The sequence below is a fragment of the Bubalus kerabau genome, chromosome 4 (genome assembly GCF_029407905.1).
Source record: "Bubalus kerabau isolate K-KA32 ecotype Philippines breed swamp buffalo chromosome 4, PCC_UOA_SB_1v2, whole genome shotgun sequence".
Lineage (NCBI taxonomy): Eukaryota > Metazoa > Chordata > Mammalia > Artiodactyla > Bovidae > Bubalus > Bubalus kerabau.
Window position 1 is genome coordinate 104,217,099 of NC_073627.1, and position 17,124 is coordinate 104,234,222.

General features: G+C 37.6%; 1 protein-coding gene across 3 annotated transcripts in view; it reads left to right on the top strand.

Annotated features, from left to right (window-relative positions):
* The window catches only part of BRD10 (bromodomain containing 10), a 115,726-nt gene extending 104,135 nt beyond the window's left edge, over nt 1–11,591 (top strand). For all 3 annotated transcript variants that reach the window (XM_055578133.1, XM_055578132.1, XM_055578131.1), the window contains 2 exons: nt 5,984–6,174; nt 7,300–11,591. In XM_055578133.1, the coding sequence (XP_055434108.1) occupies nt 5,984–6,174; nt 7,300–10,946 (3,838 nt within the window). In that variant the 3' untranslated portion in view covers nt 10,947–11,591. The remainder of the gene's footprint in view (nt 1–5,983; nt 6,175–7,299) is intronic.
* Nucleotides 11,592–17,124: the final 5,533 nt, after the last annotated feature.

A 17,124-nucleotide genomic window follows, 5' to 3' on the forward strand; every position in this document is an offset into this window, starting at 1 on the left:
TTGGAGCCCAAAAAAATCAAGTCTGACACTGTTTTCACTGTTTGCCCATCTATTTGCCATGAAGTGATGGGTCCAGATGCCATGATCTTCGTTTTCTGAATGTTGAGCTTTAAGTCAATTTAAACTTCACTCTCCTCGTTCACTCGCATCAAGAGGCTTTTTAATTCCTCTTCACTTTCTGCCATAAGGGTGGTGTCATCTGCAGGTATGACCCAAATCAAATCCCTTATGATTATACAGTGGAAGTGAGAAATAGATTTAAGGGACTAGATCTGATAGAGTGCCTGATGAACTATGGACGGAGGTTCATGACATTGTACAGGAGACAGGGATCAAGACCATCCCTGTGGAAAAGAAATACAAAAAAGCAAAATGGCTGTCTGGGGAGGCCTTACAAATAGCTATGAAAAGAAGAGAAGCGAAAAGCAAAGGAGAAAAGGAAAGATATAAACATCTGAATGCAGAGTTCCAAAGAATAGCAAGAAGAGGTAAGAAAGCCTTCCTCAGCGATCAATGCAAAGAAATAGAGGAAAACAACAGAATGGGAAAAACTAGAGATCTCTTCAAGAAAATTAGAGATACCAAGGGAACATTTCATGCAAAGATGGGCTCGATAAAGGACAGAAATGGTATGGACCTAACAGAAGCAGAAGATATTAAGAAGAGATGGCAAGAATACACAGAAGAAACTGTAGAAAAAAGATATTCACAACCAAGATAATCATGGTGGTGTGATCACTGACCTAGAGCCAGACATCCTGAAATGTGAAGTCAGGTGGGCCTTAGCATCACTCTAAGTACATCATATAATATAAAATATTTGTCTTTTTGTGACTGTCTTTATTTCACTTATCATAGTGTTTTCAAGGTTCATCTGTGTTGTAGAGTTTACTTCCTTTTAAAGACTGAATTAAAAAAAAAAAAAAGACTCATTTGAAAAGACCCTGATGCTGGGAAAGATTGAAGGCGGGAGGAGAAGGGGACAAAAGAGGATGAGATGGTTGGATGGCATCACCAACTCAATGGACATGAGTTTGAGTAAACTCCAGGAGTTGGTAATAGACAGAGATGCCTGGCAAGCTGTAGACCATGGGGTCGCAAATAGTTGGACACGACTGAACAACTGAACTGAATATTGCATTTTATGCATATACCACATTTTACTTATTCATTCATCTGTAATGGGCATTTGGGAGGCTTTTCATGTTTTAGTTATTATGAATAATGCTGCTGTGAACATGGGTGTACAAATATCTAAGACCATGCTTTCAAATGTTGGGGATGTATACCTAGAAGTGGACTATGGTAATTCTACTTTTAATTTCTTTCTAAATGAAACAAAGATGAATATTTTAAATGATAGAAGGCGCATTTCACAAAGAAGATAGACATCATAAACCTGATTTTTTGAGGAACTATCATATTGTTTTCTATAGTGTCTGTACAATTCTACATTCCCATCATAAATGTACAAGAGTTCCAGTTTCTCCACATCCTTACCAGCATTTGTTATTTTCTTTTTTTAATAGCCATCCTAATGAGTATAATGTGGTATATATCACTGTAGTTTGGATTTCTACTTCCCTAATAATTAGTGAAGTTGAGTACATTTTTTAAGTGCTTATTGGCAATTTATGTGTCTTTGGAGACATGTCTAGAGATTTTATTGTTGTTGATTGAATCTCCTTACTAGTTATTTATATTCAGACAAACTCAAATGCCAGATACGATAAGTGCTGTGAAGAAAAATGAAGCTGGTTAAAGGGAATAAGATATACTTATTTTGCATATAAATTACAATATGTAAAATAGATAGGCAGTGGAAAATTGCTGCATGACGTGGGGAACTCAAATCAGGTGCTCTGTGACAACTAGAGGGGTGGGATGAGGTGACAACTAGAAGGAGGGACGTTCACGAGGGAAGGAACTTACGTACACCTATGGCTGGTTCATGTTAATGTAAGGCAGAAGCCAACACAGTGTTGTAAAGCAATTATCCTATAATTAAAATGTTTGACATGTATTTTATTCAAGTATAGTTGATTTACAATGTTGTGTTGATTTCTGCTACACAGCAAAGTGACTCATCTATATACTGTATTCTTTTTCATCTTTTTCGTAATGGTTTATCACAGGATATTGAATATAGTTCACTGTGCTATACAGAAAAAAAAAAAAAAAAAAGGAAATGCTTGCTTTGGACTTCCCTGGTGGTCCAGTGGTTAAAAATCCATCTGTCAATGCAGGGGACACAGGTTTGATCCCTGGTCCAGGAAGATTTCACTTGCTTTGGAGCAATGAAGCCCATGGGCCACAACTATTGAAGCCACCACATTCTAGGGCCCATGTGTTGCAAGCACTGAAGCCTGCACACCCTAGAGCCCATGCTTCTCAACAAGAGAAGCCACTGCAATGAGAAGCCCGTGCATCACAAGTAGAGAGAAGCCCCCACTCACCACAACTAGAGAAAGCCCAGGCGTGGCAACAAAATCCCAACACAGCCAAAAATAAATAAATACTTTTTAAAAAAGAAAGAAATGCTTGGTTTAGATGGGATAATGATTGCTCTTTTTATAGGATATTGGGTAAAGTTTCCTTGATGAGTTGGTATTTGAAGAGACCTGAAGGAAATAGGGAAGAGAACCATGTGGATATCTAAGATGCAGAAACTCTAAGGTTGAAAGCATGTTTGACATTTGTAGGAAATGCAAAGGGATGAGCATAAGGAGAGCTGAGTGAATGAGAAGGAAAGTGGTAAGAGTTGAGAGTCAGAGAAATACAGAGAAAGGTAGCCAGATCATGTCTTTTCCAGTGAGTCAGCTCTTCACATCAGGTGGCCAAAGTATTGGACCTTCAGCAGAAGCAGGGCATCAGAGGATGAGATGGTTAAATAGCATCACCAACTCAGTGGACATGAATTTGAGCAAACTCTGGGAGATAGTGGAGGACAGAGGAGCCTGGCATGCTACAGTCCATGGGTAGCGAAGAGTCGGAAATAATGACTGAACACCAACACAGCCAGACCAGATAGGAATTTAAGGAGTTTGGCTTTTACTCTGAGACAAAAAGCCTTTGAAGGGTTTTAAACAGGAATTACATGATCTGACTTTTTTTAAAGTACTCCCTTCTGCCTACTTGGTTGAGATTAGAGTGGCACAAAGATACAGGCAGGAAATCAGTTACACTTAGCAGTAGTCCAGGTGAAAAATGATAGTGGCTTGGACGACAATAGTAGCAATGCAAACAGCAAAGAGTGGTTGAATTCTGGATATATCTTGAAAGTAGGATTGGTAGAATTTCCTTAAGACTTGCATATGGAGTATCAGAAAAAAATGAGAAAAAGGTGGTGCCAATATTTTTATCTAAACAGCTAGAGTAATGAAATTGCCATTAGTTGAGATAGAGGAAACAAAGAATTTTGGGGAGGGGATGGATTGAGGAGTTAGGATTTCAACATGTTAAGTTTGATATCCCTTTCAGCCATCTAATTGGAGATACTGAATAAGCAGTTTAGTATATGAGTCGCAATTCAAGGGAGTAAGCCAGACTAAAGATATAAATTTGGGGGTTGTCAGGATATAGATGATACTTACGCTATGAGATAATAGAAATCACCTAGTGTATGAGCACAGTTAAGAGACTGAACCCTGGGACATTCCAGCATTTAGATGTGGTGGAGATGGTAGGACTCAGCAGAAGATACTGAGGAGGAGTATTCAGCAAGATGGAGCATAACCAAGAGAAATAGTGATGTTTTAGAAACAGGTTAAAAAAAAGGTTTCAAAAAGGAAACTGCTCATGATGAACTGAGGAAAATGAGGGTAAAAGTCTTAGTCTTTTGAAGAGAATGAGGGATGAGGAATTGGAGTTTTTCTATAAAAGTAGAGCAGAGAAATAGGGCAGTACCTGGAAGGACAAGTTGCAGTCAAGAGAGTGCTTTAGTTTTTGTTTTTGTCCTTGTTTGTTTTTCTTCCTGGGAGAAATAACATGTTTGTATACTGGTGGAAATGATCAAATAGAGAGGCAGAAATGGATCAGACAATGGAAGGTACTTTGGAGATTCTTGACTAGTTGAGGGAGGATGCATAAGTTGGAGGGGTTAGCTTAGAGAATATGAGGGGGTTAGATGGAGAATATGAGTACAGATGAAGGTTTTAAGTTGCAGACAAGGTGTGAGCATATGAAAATTCTTGTCTGATTGCTGCTTCCATTTTCTGTGAAATAAAGAGCAAAGTTTTTAGCCAAGGTGCGAAGAAGACTGAGAAGGGAGAAACTTTATACTACCCCCCTTTCAGTTCAGTTCAGTTCAGTTCAGTTCAGTCCAGTCTCATGAATGGCAGCACACCAGGCCTCCCTGTCCATCACCAACTCCCGGAGTTCACTCAGACTCACATCCATCGAGTCAGTGATGCCATCCAGCCATCTCATCCTCTGTCGTCCCCTTCTCCTCCTGCCCCCAATCCCTCCCAGCATCAGAGTCTTTTCCAATGAGTCAGCTCTGCACATGAGGTGGCCAAAGTACTGGAGTTTCAGCTTCAGCATTATTCCCTCCAAAGAAATCCCTCCAAAACTCCTTCAGAATGGACTGGTTGGATCTCCTTGCAGTCCAAGGGACTCTCAAGAGTCTTCTCCAACACCACACTTCAAAAGCATCAATTCATCGGCAATCAGCTTTCTTCACAGTCCAACTCTCATCCATACATGACAACAGGAAAAACGATAGCCTTGACTAGGCGGACCTTTGTTGGCAAAGTAATGTCTCTGCTTTTGAATATGCCTCTAGGTTGGACATAACTTTCCTTCCAAGGAGTAAGCGTCTTTTAATTTCCTGGCTGCAGTCACCATTTGCAGTGATTTTGGAGCCCAAAAAAATAAAGTCTGACACTGTTTCCACTGTTTCCCCATCTATTTCCCATGAAGTGATGGGACCGGATGCCAAAAGGAAATTAAATTTAGTTATCCTTTGATAATCCAGTCTATTATCTTATAGCTCTTATCTGCTCTGTAAAACCCTTAAGCAATCATTGAAACGTAAATAAATTGAGAGTAATTATTAACTAACATTTGTTAAATTTTTATGTGCCACACATAACTATGAGATAAGTATCTTTGTACACATAAGTAAACTGATGCTTAGAAAGTTTAAGGAACTTGTCTGAAGTCTTAAAACTGCTTAGTGACAGAGGTGAGATTTAAACTCCAGTATGCACAGATAGGGATTTGTAGCAAAAGTAAATTGGAGAAAGTATGTTCAGATTTTTTTAAACAAACAAAATAAACAAAGATTAAAGTAGAATAGAGAAACTCAACTGAAAGCAAATGAATAATAAAGGATTTTTAAAATACCATGCAATCACTTGGAAATGTTTCTATTTCTTGTAGTCTCATAGAAACATAAGTACTATGTTTTTATTTGAAAAGGATCACTTTCCAGCTTTGAGAAAAATCACTTTCCAGCTTTGTTTCCCTATACTTAATTAAAAAAAAAAAATTCTAGTGAGACCCAAGGTTTAGATAGGATTGCTTTCAGTATTAAATGAAGGATTATTTTTGTTTGTTACTCTTTGTAGGAGTCAAAAATAATAAATATTGTTTCTTAGAATTTTTTGATTAACGCTTTTAAGTGACCTTTTAAACAGTATTATAATCAATTTTAAGACTATCTCAAGTCTATCAGTGTAGCTAGAAAAAAAAGTTAATCTTTTTCACATGTTCACATTTAATAGGTCTCCCAGTAGCCTTTAAAATGACAGTGGGTGGTATGTGCAAATACTTTACAGATACAATCTTTAAGTTTCCTATGTCTACACCCTGTGTTGTGTCTTCTTGAACAATCATCATTGGCATCTTACACACACTTGATTAAAATATAGGTTTAGTGACTTAATTGAAAATACTGAAATAAATAGTTTGAAATGTTGAGTTACTTTAGCTTCCAAGAGATTAACACATACGTATTTTTATGCTGAATATTTTATTTCAGGAGTCGCCTAAAGAAAGACTATGATGATTTTAGAAGACAGCCTGATCATGATAAATTTGCTAGAGAACTGTGGACTAGTGAAGAAGGTGAAGGAGATCCTGGAAGAGAAACCCCTAAAGTAGAAATCAGTAGCAAGTCTGTAGACACCACAGAACCTCTAGATATCCTGGAGAAGGATCATTTTGATTTAGGTGGGCATTCAAACTTTCTTTAAATCAACACTACAAGCACAAAGAGAAGTTTTAGTATCTTTTGTGGAGATAGAAGATAGTCTGGTTAATGAGGTTTATTGATTGGGGAAATCTATTATGTTTGAAGGTGTGCTAATGTCTTATTAAAGGTTCATTGGAGTCATTATTACTGTTCTAGGAGTTTCTAGAACCAGTACCTGACTCCAAACTATAGGCATGTTATTGCTCAGTACAGACCACACATCATTAATATACAATCCCTTTGAAATAGGTGTATCCTCTTCTTTTTATTGTTATTATTTTTGAAACACTATATGTGATGTTGCTTAAATGGAACTTGGCAAGTCCCTAATAATTGTGAAGTGTCTTTTGTTTTTGTTTTTTATGTTGATGACCTAATGTGACTAGAGTGGACACCTCATTCTTATAAGGAGGCTGGATAAGATTATCTTTAATTCCTTTCAATTTGTCAGATTATATTATTCTGTAAATCCAGTTAAATAACTTTCCTTAGTTATCTGATAGGTATGAAAATTTGTGCTTAGAAATGTATTAACCTATTACATTTCATGTCTTTGGTGAATTGAAAAGGTGTAACTTCTCATCAGCCCAGTTTGACCAGATATGAACATAAATTTTTTACAGTAGGAATAATTGAACAGCAGAAAAAAACTGAATGTTTTTTATTCTTTACAGTCTCTCTCTCTAAAAAAAAGAAAATAGGGAGAAACATCTCTCTTTGATACGAAGATTTCTTTGTCTAGAAGGAGAAAAGTAGACTAGTAGAGTACTAGTCTACTCTCAATTCTGAGCCCTAATTGCTGGCTTGAGTATCTCAAGTTGTGAAGTCCTTTTACACTTGTACTGGCAGCAGAATCTGACCAAACATAATTTTCTCATTAATAATATGTTGTTCTTGGGAATGGTTACAATATGAGGATAATCATGTCAACGGTCTCCTTACCTTAATTTCCATCCGTGGTACTGAGACTTTTGAATCGCACTACAGTTTTTTTAATAAATCGCTGGATCAGAGATTGACTTTCTTTTTTTAATAATTGATCTTATCATTGCTATTCAGTTGTTGTTTTATATAAACAAAATGCTTGTTTTTATCATTTTCAGATGATATGAAATTGTCAGAAATAGATTTTCCTATGGCCAGAAGTAAGTTGTTGAAAAAGGAATTGCCTTCTAAAGATGTACTGAAGACACTGCCTAAAACACTTAAACGACAGTCCAAGCAAATTAGTTACCTGGATGATAGCACAAAAGAGCTTTCCCCAAGGAAGAAAGCAAAGTTAAGCACAAATGAGACAGTGGTTGAGAATGTAGAAGGTGATGTGCAGATGGACTGTTTGAATGAATCAAAGCATACAGAGCCACTGTGTCCAGAGTCGTTTGCCTCATTGGATTCAACACCAGTGTCTACTCTCCAGAAAGGGACCAAACCTATTCAGGCCTTGCTTGCAAAGAATATTGGGAACAAAGTGACCTTAACAAATCAACTGCCCCCTTCCACAGGTAGAAGTGCCCCTGCTGTGGAAAAGCCAGTTATATCTCCTCCAGAAGCAAGCCCCATAAAGCCAGCATTGACCTGCCACACCAGTACAAAAGGTCCTTTACAGATGGTATACAAAATGCCCTGTGGTCAGTGGTTGCCCATAGATCTTCATAACAGCTCTGTAAAGATTCAGATGCAACCTATGCTAGATCCTAAATCAGGAGAAAAAATTATGCAACAGGTTCTCATTCTGCCTAAGAATTTTGTGATTCAGCACAGGGAAGGGAAAGCAGTTGCAAAAGAAATACCACCACTTCAGCAAAAAGGTACAGAACAACATGGTTCATCTTTCCCACAGACAGCAAATGTAAACTCTTCTTTACCATCAGTTCTTGTCAACCCAACAGGAACTGTTTCTACCCAACTACCTAATACAGCTTTCAACAAGACAGTTACCCCTTTGTCAAATGTGAGTAGTGCTAGACCACAGTCTTTGACATCTGTAACCTCCATAAGTAATTTGTTAGCACCACCAGTTAAGACTAGCCAGAGTGAGGTAGGAAAAGTCAAGAACACAGTTTCAGCCACCGTGTTCCCACAGCCCATTGCTTCACCCACCATTTCCTCAACAGTTCAGCCTCAGTTATCAGCAACAACACTAAATGGATCTACAAATTCCGGTAGTTCCCTCAACTGTTTTGCACAACAAACTGCTGATTCTTCTGAAGCAAAGCAAGAACTGAAAACTGTGTGTATAAGAGATTCACAGTCAATTCTTGTTAGGACACGAGGTGGAAACACGGGAGTTGTAAAAGTACAGACCAATCCAGATCAGAATTCACCCAACAGTTTATCTTCAAGTTCAGTTTTCACTATTGCTCCTCAGCTTCAGGCATTTCTGGTACCAAAATCAACAGCTTCATCATCATCTGCTTTTTCGTCAGTAGCTGGAACAACTGCTACATCTAGTCTCCCATCTTTTGGCCAAGCACTTACTTCTGTTTCCATTCCAGCTGGCTTTAATCCATCCACAGGGAAAAATCTTAAATTTACATTAAGCCAACCTTCCTGCAGTGGTAATTTGGGCCATATGATAGATAAAACTTCACCCATGCCCTCCTCTCCCTTAAAGTCCTCTGTTTCTTCTAGCCCTCTATTATCATCAACAGCAAATAGTTCGGTAAGTGTAATTAACGTATCAACAGGAAATTTTGGACAAACCAGTTCAAATGTTATTCGTACACCAGCTAAACATCAACAAGTAGATTATGTCACAAAAAGTTACCCTGTTACAAGATCAGAAGCAACAGCAACAGCAACAGCAAATGGAGATACTATCAGTGGGACTCCAGTGCAGAAACTTATGCTGGTGTCAGCTCCATCTGTTCTTTCTTCTGGCAGTGGAACTTCGATTAATGTGGCACCTGCACCAACATCTCCAGGTGTTTCTGCCCAGAAATTAGTTTTTATAAATGCTGCAATTCCCAGTGGCACTTCAACCCCAACTATTGTAGCAGAACCATTAAAACAAGCTCTTCCTTCTCCATTGAGTAAAACATATGTTAAGTCTCCAGAACAGCCCCAGATAGTACTAATTCCATCTACAGTGGGAACACCAATAAAAATAAATTCATCGCCAACTGTGTCTCAGATAAAAGATGTGAAAATTGGGCTAAACATAGGCCAAGCAATTGTTAATACTTCAGGCAGTGTGCCAGCTCTACCGTCAATTAACATACTGCAAAATGTAACCTCAAAAGGAGAAGAAAAAAGTAGCAAGGGCTATGTTTTACCATTGTCAACAAGTGGCAGTTCAATTCCAGTAAGCTCAAATTTTATGAGTCAAAATATTACTCCTGTTAATGAATCAGTGGTTTCTGCTTCAAGAACAATAAACATGTTTTCAGGAACAGGAGCAAATGTATCTTTGGGTTCTGTGTCAGTGACCTCAACCTCTGCCTCAGTTGGGACACGACCTCCTGTTTTAGTCAGTGGAAATGATACCTCTTCAAGAATTATGCCTAGTTTGTCAAACAGACTTTGCACGTCAAATCTCGGAAACACTGTGGCTATATCAACTGTGAAAACAGGACATCTTGCATCATCTGTTCTGATTTCAGCTACACAACCAACAGTGTCTCCGAAATGTCTAACATCAGCTTTGCAAATCCCTGTTACTGTTGCCTTGCCTACACCTGTGACTGTATCCCCTAAAATAATCAACACAGTGGCACAAGCAGCAACAGTTCCAGGAACTACACGTTCTGTATCTCTTTCTAAAAGACAATCTCGGACTTCGGTCCAGTTTCAGTCACTGGGGGTTTCAACTACAGTGCCAACAAATATAAACACAAATAAACCTCAAACTGAATTGCCATCCCTTTCACCAAATCCAGGTAAAATAATTAACATTTCCAATTTTGCTTCTCTGCCAAACCAGCAAATGTCCCCTGCTTTCTTAAAATCGACCCCTAGTTACAGTCCTACTCCAGGTGTCACTGCCATTCACACTGCTACAGCACCATCAAATGTAACTAGTGTAATAGGGAGTCAGTTCAGTGAACCTTGTATTCAGCAAAAAATAGTCATCAACACCAGTACACCTTTGGCACCTGGTACTCAGATCATGATTAATGGAGCCCGGTTTATAGTTCCACCACAAGGTCTTGGAGCAGGCAGCCATGTTCTTCTTATATCTACTAATCCAAAATATGGACCTCCCTTAGTTCTTAATAGTGGCCAAGGTGCTCAGCCTACGCCAGTAGATAACCTGGCCCAGAAGATCACACTAGCATCAAATAATTCTTTAAGTGGGCAACCTGTAAAACATTGTCTAAAAAGCTCTACAAAAATTGTAAACTCTCTTGGGAATGCAAGTTCTCTATCCACAATACCTGCAGCACCACAAATCATAAACCCAACTGCTAAAGTTTCTGTTCCACCTCCTGTACCAACAGTGTCACTGACTTCAGTAATTAAGTCTCCTCCAGCAACTCTTTTGGCTAAGACATCTTTGGTTTCTGCCATTTGTTCTAGTAATCCTCCACTGCCAAGTAACACTTCAGTATTTCATTTGGACACGTCAGTCAAAAAATTACTGGTCAGCCCAGAAGGAGCCATTTTGAATACCATAAATACTCCAGCATCTAAGGTTTCTTCAGTCTCTCCATCACTCTCTCAAATTGTATCTGCCAGTCGAAATCCTGCCTCTGTCTTCCCTGCTTTTCAGTCATCTGGCTTAGAGAAGCCTGACACAGCTGCATCTTGAATTTAGACTAAACGAGCCAGTTTTTAAATAATGGGGCATTGTTTTGACTCCCATAAAAATTTTAACTGTTTATTATACTGTTGAAAACATACTATACATAGTTTGTGTGTGTGTTAATGTATCTTTTCATTAGCTTGCAACAAGGCTTTGATTTTCTTGGGGAGGAAAAAATGTGTTCCATTTCACTCATTGGTATGAATATGTTTTCAAAGGTTATTTGTTTAAAATAGACAGGATTTACCTGTCTATACGACATAAATTGAACAGTCAAGTTTGACTAGTTTGGAATAAGCTAGGGTTTTGCACACCTGCATCGACATGTTTCTTCTTGAATTTGGACTGTTGCAGCGCGTATCTCTGATACAATATTCTGTGTCTTTAGTGGAATAATATTTTTGTTTCTGTAAAAAAAAAAAATATATATATATATTTATGCATTGTGAAAATGCAGTCCATTGTGTAAAATTGTACATATCCCTAAATCCTTAACAACCTGTACTAAACTATATGTACAAAGAACTATGCTGTCTTATTTATGTTTTGTTTACATAATGTATAGTTTTTTAAGTATTTTAGTAATTTTGGACCAGTGAACTGTTAGCATCAATGCAGAAGAATCTGCATGTAATAAACTGAGTTGCTGTATTTCCTTGTTTGAATACCATTTTTGAAGTGCGTTCTTGTTCTGTTGAAAGATAACATGATATAAAATGAGGACAGATCTTTACAAAAAGGAATTTTAAGCTAGGAAATTTGAATCACAAACAGCATTTTTACAAGGCTTTACAATTTACAAACTTTGTTTCCACATATCTCATTTGACTTTCACAGTAATCTTGAAATTTTAAATGGTGTATCCTAGGTCACTCAGCTAGTGGATGGTATGTGCTGTGCTAAGTCGCTTCAATCATGTCCGACTCTTTGCGACCCCATGGACTTAAGACCTCCAGGCTCCTCTGTCCATGGAATTCTCCAGGCAGAAACACTGAGTGGGTTGTCATTTCCTTCTTCAAGTGGATGGTATATTCAGTATTTGAACCTAATGCTTTAAATTCTTTTTGCATAACTTTACATGACTTCTGCTTTAAAATTTCACTCTGGATTTCATTGTTTTAACTTTTTTTTCTTAATTCATCACCAAATTCTACATTGATCAAAGTAAGGAAGCTTAAGCCAAATATGTTTTTTCAACTTTTTAAATAATTTTAGATTCAGAAGAAGTTGCAATGATAGTACGAGAAGTTTCATGTACCCTTCACCTAATTTCCCCCGATACATTTATTTTTACATTGAGGGGTTGGTTCATGGTGATTTTCCAAAATGATATTTAAAAACATGAATTTTTTTTAGTTTAGAATGACAAATGCAAGCACCTTTTCAAATTATTTATGAATACTCCCTCCTCTTTTGCATATTTTTCAGTACAGAGCAGTTACTTAAATTTCATGGTAAAGCAGTGTTTATGGGTCAGCTTACTCTTGGGGTTTAACGTTATGGTATTTCAGATTTGCCTCATCTTAAATAAAAGGTAGATTTTATACTTACTCAATGTTTGTATCCATTATCTTATTTGGGATAATGATTGCATACTCGTCCACATTCAATTTGTAGTGATATTATTAAACCTCATCACATGGAGTTAATAGTCCAAGGTTGAAGATGGTATGGAAGAGTAGGCCTGAAGACTTCTTTTGAAACTACACTGAAATTTATTAGTTATCAAAATGAAGAGGGCAGTGAGAATATTCCTGGAAAGTTGTTAAAGTCTCTCAAAAGCCTGTATTCATACTCTAAGGCAGTAACTTTGCTAATCATGTCTATGTTGTACTCTAGTCACCTTCCCCATTTCCTAGTCAGTTTAGAAACAGTGGTTGGATTTCAGGGAGAAGTGGGTGATATTTGAATACACTGCATTGATTTACCTACTCAACTTTTTAAATCTTTAACACAGTTCATCTTTTGTCTGAGAAGAATTCTCTAGATCACTTCCAGAAACTACTTAATTACTTATGACTTACTTTATTCCCAGTGAAGGCTCTCACTTATTAACCACTAATTCTTTTCTAACTCCTAAATCAAAATCCTAATATGACTATCAAAGCCCTGTGTGGTATGGTGAACCTTAAAGTCCCTTCTCCCTACTTAGGGATCTTCAGTCTGTGCCTGCTTCACTCTCCAGCTTAATTTTAATTGACCCTCCTCCTTGCTTTCTGTACTGTAGTTTTCTTTCAGTTCCTAGAAAGTTCAAGACTTCACGGTCTTCCCAGATGTTCTCTTTGACTTAATGTTTCATTATATATGCTCATTATGTATTACATAACTCTATCTCCTTATGCCAGCCAGCATCATGTTATTGCAGTCACTCAGATTGAGGTCATAGAGTGAGAAGTACATGGAACTCCTTCAAAGCTGTAATAAAATTATTTGTATACAATTATTTACAGCCTGTCTTCCTTAAAAAGAGAGAGAGACCTCATTAGTCTTCATCATTGTCACCCCAGCAATTGGCACACAGTAGGTATTCAATATGCATTTGTTGAATGAATGAGGAATCTAGTTAGCTTATATTATTTAAGGTCTAGTTTACTTTTTAAAAAGTAATACCCCATTTTTACTAGAAATGTGACTAAATTAATGGATTTATATAATCAAAAAGTCAAAATCTTTTTCCTCTGCCTCCAGTTTCGTAAGTCACGTGGATTTCTGGGATCTTGGCCAAAGAGTGCAAAGTCAAATTTCCCAGTTCTTTGTGTTCAGGGTTATCATTTAGTATTCTTTAAAGGTCATCCATTGAAGTGTCCATGTAAAGGAAGAAAAATCGCCACAATGCTACCTGCAGGACTTCATGAACCTAGAAGGGTAAGTTTCCACATTTAGTATAGAATTAATAAGCCATTTGGATGTCAGTATTCAGTATCATTTTAAATGCTAAGTTAAACATGCTGAAATAACATTCCTTTCTCTCATGTATTAGCTCTTTTCTCTCATTCCTTATGACTTTTCCTACCAAAAAATTTTCCTTTGTGATTTAGTATATATATAAAATACTAAGTGGCTGTTTAGATCTCTGTTTTCATTCCAAGGCTCTAATTTTATTGGTGTATTTAATTCATAATTGACATCAATAGTTTTATGATCAAAGCAGTGATGGCTATAATATACGCTAAGATAAATGAAAAGGTTTACAATCTAGTTTGTCATTGACTTAGAGTAATCAAGATATAGTTAATATTAAAAGCTTGAGAAGGTGGCAGGATCTGAAAGTGATCTAAAAAATATGGGGAGTTTAGTTATTAAAAAGTATACTGTACTATAATACAGAAATGATATATAACTTACCTTCATACCAGAAGTTGTTTTGCCATCACTTGAACCTGAAGCCTCATTGTTGCTATTAGGCTGTCATCTGCCCCAGGTATTTTTCCTCATTTTGTCAAAAAGCATTTATATCTACCATAGTGCTTGATGCTTGGTTGTTTACTAACAAGAAAGCTGAAGGGGATGGTATGGTTCAGGTTCTTATAGTTTAACTTGGAGACAGACTCTGAAAATCTATAATTAAATCTATAGTTAAAAATAATATATGAAGTGCTAGAGAGCCGAAACTATGTGTTTTCTTACGTATAATATCATTGTTTTGATGGGGGTGGTAAGTCTTCATTGAGGCATGCACACTCTTAGTTGCAGCATGCAGGATCTCGTTCCCTGACCAGGGATTGAACCCAGGCCCTCTGCATTGGGAACACGGAGTCTTAACTATTGGACCACTAGGGAAGTCCCTTTAATATCATTCTTAATATATATAGTTATCAACATAAACTGAAGGCATAACTTTCAATGTAAAATCAAATCTGAAGAGTTGTATAAACTCATTCTACACATTTATTGAGAACCATATAATACAAAAGAGGCTGTAGTAACAACATAGATAAGTTTCCATCCCTGTCCCACAAAAAGCAAAAGAATATAACAAGTTAAAAGTAAATGTCAGAGGAATAAAGAACTAAGAGTTTAGTAGGGAGCTGCCAGAGATTTCATACACAAGGTGGTTGTATTGAGATAAAAGAATATGTTTAGAATTCAGCCTGCAGAGACTCAAGTCGCAGAAAATCACAAGGAAGTTAACAACACTACTGTATAGTTGAAAGTGGCTAAGAGAGTAGATCTGAAAAGTTCTCACCACAAGAAGAAAAAATCGTAACTGTGTAGTGAATGTTAACTTGATGTGGTTATATGTCAATTGTACCTCAATTTTTAAAAAGGAAAAGTGCAAAGAACATGGAACAGAACCTTTGGGTTTGAATAGAATAATATGGGTTAAGAGGATTAATGAAGAAGGATTAAAAATTAACTTGTGTTGGGTGAAAGAGGACTGAAAAATATGCTGAAAGTAGTTAGGAAGCTAAGGAAGCTTTGAAAACAAAAGTAATGTGAGTGAAGATAATTAAATTACTATTCATGATAGCTTGAGAATTAGGTGAGATAATGCCTGCCACATAGTAAATGTTAATAAATTTGGAAAACTCGGCAGTGGCCACAGGACTGGAAAAGTTCAGTTTTCATTCCAATCCCCAAGAGAGGCAATGTCAAAGAATGTTCAAACTACCACACAATTGGACTCATCTTCACATGCCAGCAAAGTAATGCTAAAAATTCTCCAAGCCAGGTTCCAATAGTACATGAACATGAACTTCCAGATGTTCAAGCTGTTTGAGAAAAGGCAGAGGAACCAGAGATCAAATTGCCAACATCCGTTGGATCATCAAAAAAGCAAGAGTTCCAGAAAAACATCTACTTCTGCTTTATTGACTATGCCAAAGACTTTGTGGATCAAAAAAAAAACTGTGAAAAATTCTTAAAGAGAATTGGGGAATTCAAGATGGAAATTGGGAATTCCAGACCACCTTACCTGGGATTACCAGGTATTCCCAGGGGAATACCAGCCTACCTTACCTGCCTCCTGAGAAATCTATGCGGGTCAAGAAGCAACAGTTAGAATTGGACATGGAACAACAGACTGGTTCCAAATTGGGAAAGGAGTACATCAAGGCTGTATATTGTCACCCTGCTTATTTAACTTATATGCAGAGTACATCATTGCGAAATGCCGGACTGGAAGAAACACAAGCTGGAATCAAGATTGCAGGGAGAAATATCAATAACCTCAGATACACAGATAACACCACCCTTTTGGCAGAAAGCAAAGAACTAAAGAGTCTCGAAAGTGAAAGAGAATGAAAAACTTGGCTTAAAACTCAACATTCAAAAAAACTAAGATCATGGCATCTGTTCCCATCACTTCATGGCAAATAGATGGGGAAAGAATGACAGACTTTATTTTCTTGGGCTCCAAAATCACTGCAGATGATGACTGCAGCCATGAAATTAAAAGACACTTGCTCCTTGGAAGAAAAGCTATGACCAACCTAGACAGCATATTAAAAGGCAGAGACGTTACTTTGCCGACAAAAGTCCATATAGTCAAAGCTGTGATTTTTCTAGTAGTCATGTGTGGATGTGAGAGTTGGACTCTAAAGAAAGCTGAGTGCCGAAGATTCATGCTTTTGAAGTGTGGTGTTGGAGAAGACTTGAGAGTCCTTTGGACTGCAAGAAGATCAAGCCAGTCAGTCCTAAAGGAAATCAGTCCTAAATATTCACTGAAAGGACTGATGCTGAAGCTGAAACTCCAATACTTTGGCCACCTGATGCAAAGAACTGACTCATTGGAAAAGACCCTGCTGCTTGGAAAGATTGAAGGCAGGAGAAGGAGATGGCAGAGGAGGAGATGGTTGGATGGCATCATGGACTCTACAGACATAAGTTTGAGCAAGCTCCAGGAGTTGGTGATGGACAGGGAAGCCTGGCATGCTGCAGTCCATGGGGTCTCAAAGAGTCAGACACGGCTGAGCGACAGCTGAGACAGAGGAAGACCGATTGACTACTAGGTGAGTTGACCAGGTGATGTGAGGACCTGATACCTCCCAGTAATGGTATCAAAAGAGAGGTGAGGTTAAAAAGACATGGGAACTGTTCAGGGTGAGAGCTTAACCCTCTGTCTTCCTTGGGGACCTGGTGATTCAGAATCTCCTAATAACTCTTCTACCTCTGTCCAGGGATACATGTGGAATAGTGTGGGAAACTTAGGAAAAGCTGGATTTAAACTGCTCCAGCCAATTTT